This window comes from Ahaetulla prasina, chromosome 2, assembly GCF_028640845.1.
Source record: "Ahaetulla prasina isolate Xishuangbanna chromosome 2, ASM2864084v1, whole genome shotgun sequence".
Classification (NCBI taxonomy): domain Eukaryota; kingdom Metazoa; phylum Chordata; class Lepidosauria; order Squamata; family Colubridae; genus Ahaetulla; species Ahaetulla prasina.
The window spans coordinates 92,834,139-92,847,939 of NC_080540.1; the positions used below are offsets into that span (position 1 = coordinate 92,834,139).

The 13,801-nt window shown below is 33.4% G+C and overlaps 1 protein-coding gene across 3 annotated transcripts in view; it reads left to right on the plus strand.

The window, feature by feature from the left end:
* The window catches only part of FAM13B (family with sequence similarity 13 member B), a 66,437-nt gene that overhangs the window by 7,884 nt on the left and 44,752 nt on the right, over window positions 1-13,801 (plus strand). For all 3 annotated transcript variants that reach the window (XM_058168859.1, XM_058168858.1, XM_058168856.1), the window contains exons 2-7: window positions 5,351-5,517; window positions 7,415-7,603; window positions 8,537-8,749; window positions 10,591-10,765; window positions 11,377-11,518; window positions 12,657-12,826. In XM_058168859.1, the coding sequence (XP_058024842.1) occupies window positions 7,447-7,603; window positions 8,537-8,749; window positions 10,591-10,765; window positions 11,377-11,518; window positions 12,657-12,826 (857 nt within the window). In that variant the 5' untranslated portion in view covers window positions 5,351-5,517; window positions 7,415-7,446. The remainder of the gene's footprint in view (window positions 1-5,350; window positions 5,518-7,414; window positions 7,604-8,536; window positions 8,750-10,590; window positions 10,766-11,376; window positions 11,519-12,656; window positions 12,827-13,801) is intronic.

The following is a 13,801-nucleotide window of genomic DNA, read 5'->3' on the forward strand; positions in this document are numbered from 1 at the left end:
TGTATGTTTGGATGCAGTGGAGTTAAAATTAAAACTGCAGGTTTTGGACTATATTATTGGTAACTCTTGTCTTCTGGAATTTTGATTATCTGTAATTATTTTATTGTTTGAATAAAATTTTTAAAGCAAATTTGAGCTAATTCATCTTAATCATTAATCTTCCATCTAAAGGAAACTTTTATTATTATTATTTTTAAAAAATACTATCGTTTGTTAAAGCTTTTTGCTAAGTTGTACTTGACACTAAGCAATTTGACTTTATATATCTAATTGTTACATATTTTAGAATTTCAGCCCAACTATTAAACAGTATGCTAATGTCTTGTGCCAGATCTTGAAAAACTCAGTAGATGAGAGAGTAGCAGGAAATTATACTGGAAGTTTTAAAATCCGATGCAAAGACAATGTTAGACTATTTCTGTATTATTGTAATATCAACACCCACAGATATGTCCATGAAATAACAAGGAGTCAAGTAGTTGAAAGAAGACTTGGCTTTTTCATTTTTTTCAAGCCCAGTATAGGAACTGGATCCAATCAGATTTGGGTGGGTGGATGGCAAAAGAAAGGTAAGTTCAAAATGGGGGGTGAGAGAGTGAACTAAACTATATATCCTTATAGGGAATTCAGCTAGGTAGCTGCTCATATGTTGCCACTCTTTCATTTTCAACTTCCCTCTCTTTTTCACTGGTCATAAACCCCAGAGAATAATATACGGTACAATTACTGCCTTGAAAATCCCAGTGTGTGCATATAGACAAGTACACCCATAAACAAGAGGAGGAGGGGACTAAAACACACAGGCAGCCTATCACTTTTTACACAGAAGAAAGTATGCTTCTAGTAACACCACTTTTACACTTCTGGTAAAAGAATTGGAAGGAATGGCAGAAGCCTACGTGCCTTCTCTATTTTGCTACAATTAGAATTTGAATTTTTATCTATTATTTGCTTCTTGCTTTTTTATTTCTTAAATTTATATTTCCTTTCCTTCAGGAGTTTGATATAGTCTCGTATTCCTTCCTTTGTTCCTCCCCCCCACAATGATAACTTAATAAAATTCATTGAGCAGAATGTGATTCCCCAGTTCCCATGGTTGGAAGTTGAATCTGAGTCTCTGAGTCCATTTTAATCATAGTATCGTACTGGTGCTCTTATTGATTGATCTAAGACAAATCACTCCAACCTTTTCAGCCTGTACAATAAGTGTGAACATTGGACCATTGGCATAAAGCTGATGATTTTTTGTTCCTACATCGTTTCTTATGTGTAAGAACTGTGGACTGTAGATAAAGCTTTTAAAATGAACTTAGAAAATCTGATTAAAGGTGACCATTGTGTAATGGATGAACATTTAGAAATACATTAGTGGAAGGAAAGAATGTTGGATTGGCTATAATTTTGTAATTGCTTTGTATTTTCAGAAATGACTAAAAGGCTAATATTAAATATGTTAATTACAACTTGAAGGTGGGCTTGTGGTTGCAGATAATTTTGTTTTCACTAGATTTCCATAATTTATTATGAAAAGTTGGAAATACTAAGAAGGAAAACTAGTTGGACTGGAACGTAGTCTTCAACCAAACAACGCCTGTATTCATGGGCATCACTTGATGGAGTATACAGAAATAAAATTTGCTTTATTAGGGGCACAAGGAGATGGAAGAATTCAGTTATAATAGTGAAGAAGTTGCCATTGGCTGACTGTGGAACAGATCACAGATGGCTTTATATGCACGTTCCAAATCAGAGTGGAAGAAGGAAGCCAATTGCTGTAGTATAATTTGAATTTATATCAACATTTTCAAGAAGAACTTCCATTTCTTCAAACCACATCATGAGATGATTATTTGGGGAAAATAGGAGGAGGAAGGTGTGTTGGATATGTGTTTCATCTTGAGTTATTTGTAAAAATAATATGGCAGAATACAAACAAACAAATGAATAAATGAAAGTATGGCAAGAAACAGAAGAATTAGTGAAGGTTCTAACCAGCAAACCTGGAGAAGACACAGTGACCAATAAAATTGGAAGAGATTCATTTACATACTAATATCAAAGAAAGGAGACATGTCATATAATATCCAGTAATACAATAATTTCTCATGCTAGGAAAATAATGCTTAGGAGAATAATATTATTCTCCTCATGCAAAACTTATATAAAGGATAGAAAGTTATGATCCATGTGGTGGAATATAGTAGAACAGATGACCCCACAAGAAATCAAGCTGCATAGTCTCCCCACTTGTTTAATCTTTATGTTCAGTATATATTGAGAGGGTATGGATTGGAAGCAGATGAGTTTTAAAATTGGAGGTAGAAATATCTATAACCTGGGCTGTACTGTACTGATAGCTGAAAATGCAAATGTAATCTCTAATAACGAAAGTGAAGGAGCAGAGTGAAAAAATGAGACTATATTAAATATAAAGTAGGGCAAAATAATTGTAGGAAGTACAGCAACCAGCATAGAATTAACAAAAAAGATACTGAAGTGATAGGTAGCTTCTGCCTTTTAGGATCAACAATGAACAGTAAAGCAGTAAAGAAATACTTTCAAACTTGAATTTGGGAGGGTAGCATTGAAGGCCTTGAAAAAAAATATTCAGGTGCCATGATGTGTCTGTCTTTACAAAGATAAGAATTGTGAAGATGGTGAATTTCCCTGTGGGGAAAGGAAGCAAAAGTTGGACCTGATGACAGAAAATTAGTATTGTTAATGTGATAAAATTAATATATTGTTATCTAGATGGTGTTGATTACTTTCCATAGGAAGCTAAAAGTATTGTATTGGAGTAACTTTAATGGTTTAAAATATTTGCACAAGAATAATTCCTTATTGCTCTTTATTGCAGTTGTTGCAAAACACTAATATAGCTAGCCCTCTAGGAGTTGTTAGTACATATTCTATGACTTTTTAAATAAGTAATTTAAACTGAATAAGGATGGAATCTAGAAGAACTGCTCAAATGAATATATACATTTTTTTTCATAACATGTTTTTCCCTATACCATAAGTGAGCTATGTGACTGTCTTAGTGAAGATTACAATTGAGCCCAAAATTTTTCTTGCTAAGTGAGGCAGTTGTTAAAATGGTTTTGCCCCAGTTTATGACCTCTTGTCACAGTTATTAAGTGAATCACTGCAGTTGTTAAGTTAGTAACAGGGTTAAGTGAATCTGGCTTCTCCATTAACTTTGCTTGTCAGAAAGTTATAAAAGGTGATCAATGACCTCAGGATGCTGCAACCGTCATAAATATGAGCCAGTTTGCCAAGTGTTTGAATGTTGATCACATGACTATGGGCTTCATCAAGCTAAATGTTGGAGATGTGATTGTGATGATGCTACTTATTATCATATATGGTGGACTTGTAAAAAAATCAAAGCATTTTGGATAAAAATTTGGTGGATTATGCAAAATATTTTGAAAAAGAAGATAAAGTTTACTCCACAGTTGTTTCTATTGGGTATAATTACGGACTGTACAGTAATAAAGACTAAATTGACTAAAAGACTAAATTGATTTTAAACTTAATATCAGCAGCAAGACTACTGGTCGCGCAATATTGGAAGAAGGAATATTTGCCTACAATTGAAGAATGGACATTAAAAGTATCAAACTTAGAGGAAATGGCAAAAATCTCAGTGTATTTGAAAGACTATTCACAAGAAAGATATATATATATATATTGGAATGGAGAAGGTGGATTGACTATATTCAAAACAAATATCGTATCGAGAAGTATCAAATAGTCTATGAATGATGGAGGGAATGTATTGTATTAGTAATTTTTTTTTATGGAAAAGGGGAGTTAAGGTTCCAAAGGGGGGATGGGAGTTTATGATTAATTAGTGTATTCTAGCTTATGATTGTTAGATGTAATACCCTGTATTTTGCTCTGGGAAGTTCTGGGTGGGGGGAAGGGTGAATGGGAGGGGGGAAGGGAGAGGGTGGAGGGAGGAGGGGGAAAATGTTTGTCAAAATTTTTGTAAAACTTTTCTTAAAAAAATGGGATATGGGGTACTACATGTGCCCCCTCGTGCCGCATTTTTTGCAGCAGAGGCCCCACGGGCTGGTCCTTTGCTATTTCCAGGCCAGTCCCGCAGGCCAGATCTAAGCACCCTGTGGGCCAGATTTGGCCTGGGGGCCTTGAGTTTGACACCACTGCTCTAACTTATGATAAAATGTTTCTGTATTTTGGTAGACTACCATACAGAATTTTGCTCCATTCTGGCTCAATAACTAATCCTATTTATAGCAATGCATACTTTCTAAGGAGAAAACAAGTGTTTCCGAGTTGTACATTCTTCTCTTGTATATAATATTCACCTTAAGAATCATTGGATTGCATAATTAACATTGTCAATCAATAATATGAAACAATGATCTATTCTTAAATTTGATTTGGATCATACATTGGAGTGCAAAATTTCTGCTATTTGTTGGTTTCAACATGAAGCATTGCATTCTGAGGACAAATTAATTGCTATAATTTTACCGAAAGTGTTCTGATGCTGTGTGGATCAACCTGGAAAAATATTGAATATGAAATGCCCTCATTTTAAGATTGAAACACAATTCTTAAGGTTGAAACATTTCTGGCATGGCTGAAACAGCATTGGGACACTTTTAGTAAGTCCCAAACAAATGCCCTAAACTACAAACAAGGAGTTTGATTTTAGAATGTGTTTGAAGGTCAAAATTTTTCAAATGGGAAATGTATTACATCAGGGTTAGTCAACCTTTTTATGTCTACTGCCCACTTTTGTATCTGTTAGTAGTAACATTTTCTAACCTCCCACTGGTTCCACAGTAATGCACCATGTATCGTCGTCTGCGCATGCCTCTCGCGCATCGTGGATTGGGTTTGTGGGGGCGCCAGCTACCAGCTCTGCTTGTTTGTTACAGCTGGGTGGTGTGGGGGGAGATGTGTGAGCTATTCTGGGACGAGGCTCTTTTGTTTGCGGTTGCACTATAGCGCCATTTAGTTTCACTTACGTAACGTAAACTAAACTTATGCGCGGGTGATACAAATAGTATATTTTCAGAAATTTAAATTGTCACGGGGAATTTTATGAAAACCTAATGAAAATGTTTTTAAATAATGCTATGAATTTTTTTTAAAAAGTCAATTAAATTAAAAAAAAGGAAAGTGCTTCAGTATCGGACAAAACCCCTACCGCCCACCATGAAAGCTGGAACACCCACTAGTGGGTGGTAGGACCAGGTTGACTACCACTGTATTACATGCTACCGAATTTAGTTTTATTTTTGAGTACAGTAATGTGTATTGTGACTGCTTTGTTAAGAGATCAAGTACTCAAATGCTTTTGTGTGTTTTGCAGATTAATAGCTGAGATACTGATCAAGTTCTGCCCATCTTCAATGAGGAACTACAGGCTGATCTTCTGCCATAACCTTAAGCAACCATAAATGACAAAAGAATGCTTGGTCAGTAAAGGTAGCTGGCATAGAAAGTATTTTGTGAACATAGGTGTTTAAGTGCTGTGAGGTAGGTGTTCTCAACTATTATTATTTTCTCAAGATATTCTTAAGCTGTATTGATTTGAAAGGTACTGCTTTATAAAAATGGAACATAATGGAGAACATTCTTCAGTAGTGTGGTAAATACACTGTGATCTGCAACTCTGGGTAGTCTGTGCGTATTTTCATATGTAAAGCTCCCTCCCCACCCCCCTAGATTTCTCATATTGTAAAGTCCATATTGGTTAGAATAACCATTCAAATTTAGCTTTTTTTTTGTATTTAATATACTACTTATTTTATTTATTGGAATTATTCTTATAAAAATCTAGTTTTCTTCCTTATTTTTTAAAATGCCAATAAACATTTGTAAAAGGATGAAATTTGTTAAAAGTAGTTCTTTGTACTATTCAAAAGGCATAGACCTAAACTGGTTGATAATTGATGCCCAGAATTGTACGTTCTGATTTTTTAATAACTTTTGGAGATAGTTCAAAACCGACCCAGAAGTATTTTGTAGGTTGCAGGTAGCAGTGAAGGTGCTGTATATGGTCATCATATGTTCTATTAAGCAGTATGTGGTAAAAATCAGTTTATAATGTTCTTAAAGTTAGTGAAAAATGGTTTGTTTCAGAATATTAGGCAGCTGTATTTTAAAATTGCATTCCTATCTTTAAGTGTTTAGAGAAATAGATACTAATTTGGTTTAAATCCCGAAATTACAAGACATGGGTTGAATAAAAGTATTATTGCAGTTCCCTTTTACTCTGAGATGTCTGTCCTAAAGTTTGTGGAAATCTTTCACGTGGTGAAAGGATTATCAGCCTGCTACAGTGATAGTAGCAGTCTGATAAAAAGTAAGAGTATTCCTCTTTAAATTGAGCCTTTGGAATCCCATTGATTTTTTTGGGGGGGGGCAAATTATCAAGACATAATTATTTCACCAAGTGTTTTGCTTGTTTTCTCTGCAAATGTATTCATATATTTTATTTGGATTTTTGTTTAATTTTTCTGTTTTAAGTACTGTATGTGCTGGTTTTCTTGGATGATTTTGTAGCAAAAAAGCAGAATTTTTACTTAACAAAAATTCTATATGAATCTTTAGAATCTTCTGTGTAATTGTAATTATGTCCAACATTTTCTAGCTTTTATTACATGTCTACTAAGCATGATAAAATGTCTTATTGTTTGTTATTCTAGATTGTTTTTCTGAGGATTGCAGCTATGATACATCATTTATAAAAATTAACTTTAGGACTATAACAATAGTACAAATTTCAGTCCTTTCAACTATCTATTGTCTGACTTACCCATGTGCATATTATTACCATAGTTTTTAGCCATTTTATCATTTATTTTTTCATGTCTGTTTCAGAAGTTCAGTAGAAGTTTATACATTTTAACAATAACATGTTCCTCATTTCTATACAACCCCATTTCAAATTTAGTCTTACATTGTTCAAAACCAAAAATTCTTTTATCTATTTTAATAATTGTACTTATGGAAATAATTGACTTGAATATCCTTTTATCTTCAGTTCGTCTACGTTCTTCTTAACAAAATTCTAATATATTGGAGTAAGTCTTGGTTTTTTCTCATCCTAAAGTGTGATAGAAACTTGAACAGTCATGAGAAAATAGTTACTTATAATAAACTTCTACCATTTCGATTTGCAATTGTCAAGAATTTTTAATGGAAAGAAACTAAACTGGAGACAAGCCTTATCCAAGAAATGAAATAGCTAACCAAATTTTGGTATTCATTCTGGTTTACCTAGTTTCTAGTGTAAATTTGTAATGAAATCATCACTTTGAGATGGTATTTATTACTAGAGACAGTTCTAATCCTTTTTCAGGTAATAAATATCTGTGGGAAGCAGTGCATTACATTGAAGAAGTTAAATCTACAACTAATTTATTTTCAGAAAGACACTTTGACATTGGGCTGCATAAAGATATGAGGAAGAGCTCCTCCCCTTCTTTGAGTAATTGCAACTCTGTTCTTACTAATAAAATATTTGGAATTCCACTTGATGAACTGCAACAGGAAGGGCAACCAGGCAGTGAAGTTCCATTCATAGTCCGCCATGTCGTGGACTATATTGAGGAACATGGTATGTATTTTTGTCCTGTGCCTTAATGATAAAATTAAAACTTGAAAATATAAATAATTTTCACATATTCTTCTTTGGAAGTTATGAAGGATATAGCAACAAGTTACAGTCATGCAGTCGTAAGTGGGAGGAGATGGGTGATAGGAACACTGAGAAGATTAATAGTAATAGTAATGTAGACTTAGTGAATAGTTTGACAGTGTTGAGGGAATTATTTGTTTAGTAGAGTGATGGCATTCGGGGAAAAACTGTTCTTGTGTCTAGTTGTTCCGGTGTGCAGTGTGACTGCAGCATGTGACTTGCATCTTGAACATTAGCAACTGGCTCACATTTATATCCATTTGCAGCATCTCATGGTCCTTCAACTGCAGTTTTGGGCAGTTTTTTTGTCAGTTTCCAGCATTTACTTCATGTTTCCAGCAAAAAACACTCATTGGGAAAAACAGACTTGTTTAAAAACTTCAGTGTTTGCTTAAAGACCCCAATGTTCACTTAATTATTATGCCATATGCTTGAATGCCGCAAAAGTAATAAAATCAGACACAGCCATGCAATGATCCGCTTAATGACTGATTTCTGGTTCAATTACAGTCGTATGTCTAGGGCTTCCTGTATTCCAAGCAAGAAACAAGCTCTTTTCAACATGTAATGTTCCATTTCACAACCTCCAAACAGTCTTCAGCCTATTTTCAATTCAAAAGTTCCATAAACTTGAAATGGGAAGTTTTATGGGTTTCATTGTTAAATGACAAAAGTTTTTGCACACTGCTTCAAAATTTTTGTTGCTGTTTGTAAATGTTTCTTTGGGTAGCAGTGTTGGCTAGAGTCATTTTTGCCTGTTTTTGTAGGTAAAACAAAACCTACATATTCATAGGTAAGAAATGACTATATTTTCATTTTAAAGGGAATATTGTTTTTTCATTCTATTCGAAGGAGGTCTAGAGCAAGAAGGACTTTTTCAAGTCAATGGGAATGCAGAAACAGTGGAGTGGCTTCGGCAAAGATATGATAATGGAGAAGATGTGGACCTGGTTAAAGAAGCAGATGTACCTTCTGCTATTAGTCTTCTTAGATATTTTCTTCAAGCACTTCCAGAACCAGTTATTCCTGGCACGCTACATATGCATTTAATACAACTGCCTCAAGGTATTGGAATGACTTCAATATATATGAAAAAAAAAACTCTTCACAAATAGTTAATCTGGAAATTTAAAATCCCTGAAATATGTTCCTCTATAATATTCCAAATGTGTATCAAGATCACTGGGAACCTTGCTTTGATATTGATAAAAATAAAAGCTATATGTACTAGGAATAGCACTTTTCCCACTTTTAGGCCCATTTAATAATTGTTATGTAAACAAAACATTTATTAGGGTCACATTGTAATGCCTACTTATCTCTTCACACACACAAACGCACACTATGTTATTGATGATTGGGGATTATTTGGTTTGGAACTCTGTTAATTTTATATCCACTGGATATATAGAGATAGGTTTTGGCCCTATCTCTATATCTGAAAAACTAAAAAGAAAATGAAATTGTCTTAATAAATCCCGACATACCTGTTTTTATGTAATCCCTTCTCAAAAATTTGTAAACAATCTAACATAAAAGGTGGTCAGTTGACCTTTCAAAGAATGTGTTGGATGATCTGAGTGGAGTCCATGTATGTCAAAATATCCTTGCATTTTATTTCTTGTGGTTTAACTATATCTAATTTATGTGAACATTTCAACACATGGAACCACAAATAAATTTAGATAATTGGAAAGTTTAGAAAAACGTTTTGAAAGACACCTTCAACTGATATTTCATATTTCTTTAGTTATCATCAGAAACATTCTTAAACTCTCTTCTGAAATCAATAGAAAAATATTCTGAATGTATGCACCTACGTGTTTCAGAGTTTTCTATTGAGTGTTTGGCACTCGGTTGCCAAATAAACTATATTTTTCTTAATATTGATAATCAAAATAGATTTAGAGGTGACTGTCATATCTTGGTACGTAGGTAGATATAGGTTTGAAAATTGCAGGAATGCTTGGCAAGGCAAGCACTCTTGTGAACTTGCTGTTCAGAAATGTCAAGGGCAACTATCTGTTAAAGGATTGAGGTGCTCATTTCAGGCCTCTTTCTAGATTTTCTGAGCATTCGTTTTAGCAACAATTCTGACATATCTTTTCTGTGCATATACTTGTGTGTTCAGGTAACTGGGAAAAGGCATTGAAACACCTTTTTAAAAAGATTAACACAGACCTGCTTAACAAGGGTCTGATAAAGAGCTAAACTTGAACAACTGAGCAATGTGCATGTGTTCTCTGAACCATTCTAAATAAACAGAATCAAATATAGCTCTTGAGTGCTGCATGTACTATATTTAAATATAGATATTTTTATCCAATGTTTTCTTTTCAGCCTAATAATACCTAATAAAGTCAATCTGATATGCTTGTGATACATATTTCGCAAAAGAAATGAATAACTTAATAACTTAGTATCTGTGTGTTTTGGTTAATATGAATGTATAGAACGTAGTCATGTTTTCTGTCAGCAAGATGGAAAGGCTGTTGACACAGAATTACAATATTGAAATATAATGAACTGAATAACAGTAGTAACAGCTTCAGATGTTAATTCCGGGTATAAAATCACTGCAATACTTGGGAGAGGATGGGAATTTATTACATATTAAAATTCATTTTGTGTACATCTCTATTTAGATAATTTAAATCCATCTGACAAAGATAAAGATAACATAAAACTAACAAATAATTATACAACAAAGTAGAGATAATAGGAAAGATTGCTAAAATCAGGGGCAGAAAATGAGATGAAAAATGTTCAATTACTGAAAAGGTTTTTTTTACTTAAAATTAACATTTTTATATAAAATGGAATTAACATACTACTATTTGAATTGAAATTTATCAAATGTGGAATAGTGCATTAAAATTTATTGAAAATTCTATCACTCTTTGCAGATTATAATGAAGATGAATTTGGAAGAAAATTAAGATTCCTCTTGCAACAACTTCCGCCTGTGAATTACAGTTTATTAAAGTTTCTGTGTAGATTTTTAGCTAATGTAGCATCACATCATGAAGAGATTTGGTCTGCAACTTCATTGGCTGCAGTTTTTGGTCCTGATGTCTTTCAGTAAGATATTGTTCCCTTCCCCTTTAGAGTAAAAGTGTATTTAAGAAATTTGTCCTGTTAACCTAACAAGTAATTTATTTTACCTTCCTTAATTTTATCCATTCAGCAAATTTATTAAATATTATGTTAAAATTATATGCTCCTTAAATTTAGCTTTTCTATTAAAATAGTGTAAGAATTTTTTTCTTTTGCTACATTAACAAAACTTTTGTTAATTAATTACTTTAAATTAACAAAACTGAATTTTTGTATAAATATTGGATCTGCCCATTACGCATTTTTTCAAATGTAATTCTACAATTATATTAGATGCTCAGAATGCATACTAAATCATTTTCTGATTAATGTGATGAATAAATCTCATTCTTTCTAATTTCAGAAAGGCAAAATTGAATGGGGTAATTCAAGCAGTGGCCCTGTTTGCTAGACAAACCAAAATAATAATTTCTTGTAGATGGTGCTCTTAGAAGGTTGTCTAGCTTAAGGGATGAAAATGCTATATTGGCAATCCTTTTTAACCTTTACCTCTGGTGACCCTGGAGTAGGAAATATTAGGAACATTTATAAAATAATGTTAAAAAACATGAATTTAGTTTTGGACATTCTTAAAGCATTTACACAGATGTGGAGGATCTGAAAGAGCAAGAACTTGTTAGCAGAATAATGGCAGGACTGCTAGAAAATTATGATGAACTCTTTGAAAATGAAGAGGAAGATTTCTCATCTAATGATTTAAGTTCAGTAACTGAGCAGGTAAGAAACTAATGCATTTTTGGATAGATAAAATATTTGCATTATGTAAAAATAGAAATATTTTGCTGCATAATGTACTGTGAGATACGTTTATAACTTCTAGTTCAGTTTACTAATTGGGCTTCATTTATGTTCCTACCTTTTCTTTTACCATATGCAGAAGATGCTTAATTCCCTAACACAAATTATAATCCTCCCCTTCTTCTCAAATCCTAACTTCCCCCATACAAATCAAAGATAAATACATCCTAATCATTCAAAAGCAATCTGATATCTCTTAATCTGGCACAAGATTTTTAAGAGATTTAATTTGGATCTTCTTTAAGTAAAGCATACATAATACCATGAAGAGTAGCAGTGTTCTTTAGCTTAATAATACTGAAATCTCTGCTCTCCATATTTCTGAAAGCAATTCAATGAAATCTCAATCTAACATAGATGCAATAGTCTAAATTTGTGTTCAAATTTCACCATCTATAGATAAGTCATCTATTTCCAAAGTCTGCCTCAACACACTGATTCTGTGCATATGCATTTTTCTTGCTTCTTACTAATTTAATTTAATTTATATTTTTGGATAAAAGCAGCTAAATTTAAAACTTCCTTAACTTTAAATTGCTATGTCTAAAAAAAGAAAACCTCCTAAAAAAACCCCAATTAACTATTTTTTAAAAGTTTCCCCCCACGCCCCCAAAAACCTCCCAGTTACATACCCAATTCAAGGGACAAGGCAGGCAGATTGAGTTGCTAGCTGATGCAGTTGATTGCAGCAGCCGAAGCAAGGCAAGCCTGAAAGAAGCAGCAAGCTGTCAAGTAGGCAAGTGGGGACTGGGCGATTGGGTGGGCAGGAATTTTTGCTACCGGTTCTCCGAACTACCCGCCCCCATCGCTACCAGATCACCTGATCCGGTCTGAACCGGGAGCATTTCACTCCTGCATTATTCCTGGCTGTGAGTCCAGGGGTTCATTGATACATGTTTGTTGAATTGAGATCGAAAACATAGGTATCAATAAAGTTTGATCCACTTTATTTTTAACATATGGTATACTTTCTCTACAGTGTGTGGAATTTAATAATTTGTTTTATCTGAGAAAATGGGGTCTTGATGTTACTTGTTTTTCTTTATTTTTTTTTAAGATAAATGATTTGTTGGATGAAGATGATATAAAGCTTGAGCAGTCTGAAGAACTGCCAGAAGAAGAGGAAGAGGAAGAAAATACAGAGGATCCAAAATATAGGGAAGACACAGAGCCTCAAGATATGATGGAGAGCATCCTGGAGTCATGTAGTGTTTCAGCCTCAACAAGGTATCAGCAAAGATACTAAGGATGGCATCACTAGGCAGTACACTGTAGTATACTTCAATACTATATAAGCTTCTGTTTTTAGTGTTGAATTTTAGGATTTTAATTATGCAAAATTTTGGAAACAACTTTCCAACCGTTCTGTCACAGAAGTCAGACTTAGATACAGTAATGTAGTCAAATTGACACAAAGATCTCAGATCTGAGTTTCCTTCATCTAGACCAGAGTTATTCAAAATAGAGTTTAAAATAGTTGTATTTTGAATTACGGATTAATGACAAAATTTCAGGATGTCAATACTTCATATAACAGTTCACAATTAATGAAATAATAGTTTCGTGTTTTTATTGTTTCATTCAAGAACTTGGCATGAGCCAAAATTAACACTTAATTTAGCTTGAAACAATTTTTGAAAGTTCTGACTTGTTTGCTGCTTTATGCATGGTAAAAAAAACCCAACTTCATAAGAATGTAAAATGAGTTTAGTTAATGTTCAGGATCCAGCATTCCCAAAGTGGCTAGCCTGATTCCTGAGGAAAAAATGCAAGGTGTAAATGTAAACATTATTCTACGTAGCTTCTGCCATAATGATGCTGGGGGTATATCTAAGCTTGCTTTTGGGGACTATTGGGGTGGGGTGGGGGTGTTTTAATTCTTGTTGTGACTCCTAATTTGTTTCCTTGAACACATGCCTGATTTAATATATTGATGTTTTGAGTAATGATATTAACAGTTATATTTTAACAAAAGGAGGGAAATAAGGGTGTATAAATATATAGAATGTTAGATGAAATTAAAACAATGTCCCACTAATTGTGTCTATTACTCAATAAAGTTAAATGGTCTCTTAATAGGAAAAATGAAACTGACTAATCTTCTGTAATTCCATATAGTTTCTTAATATCCAATTGCTTCCTAGTGTATCCCTAAATGGACTTTATAAAATTCTTTTTATATGTTAAATGTCTCAGCTGCTC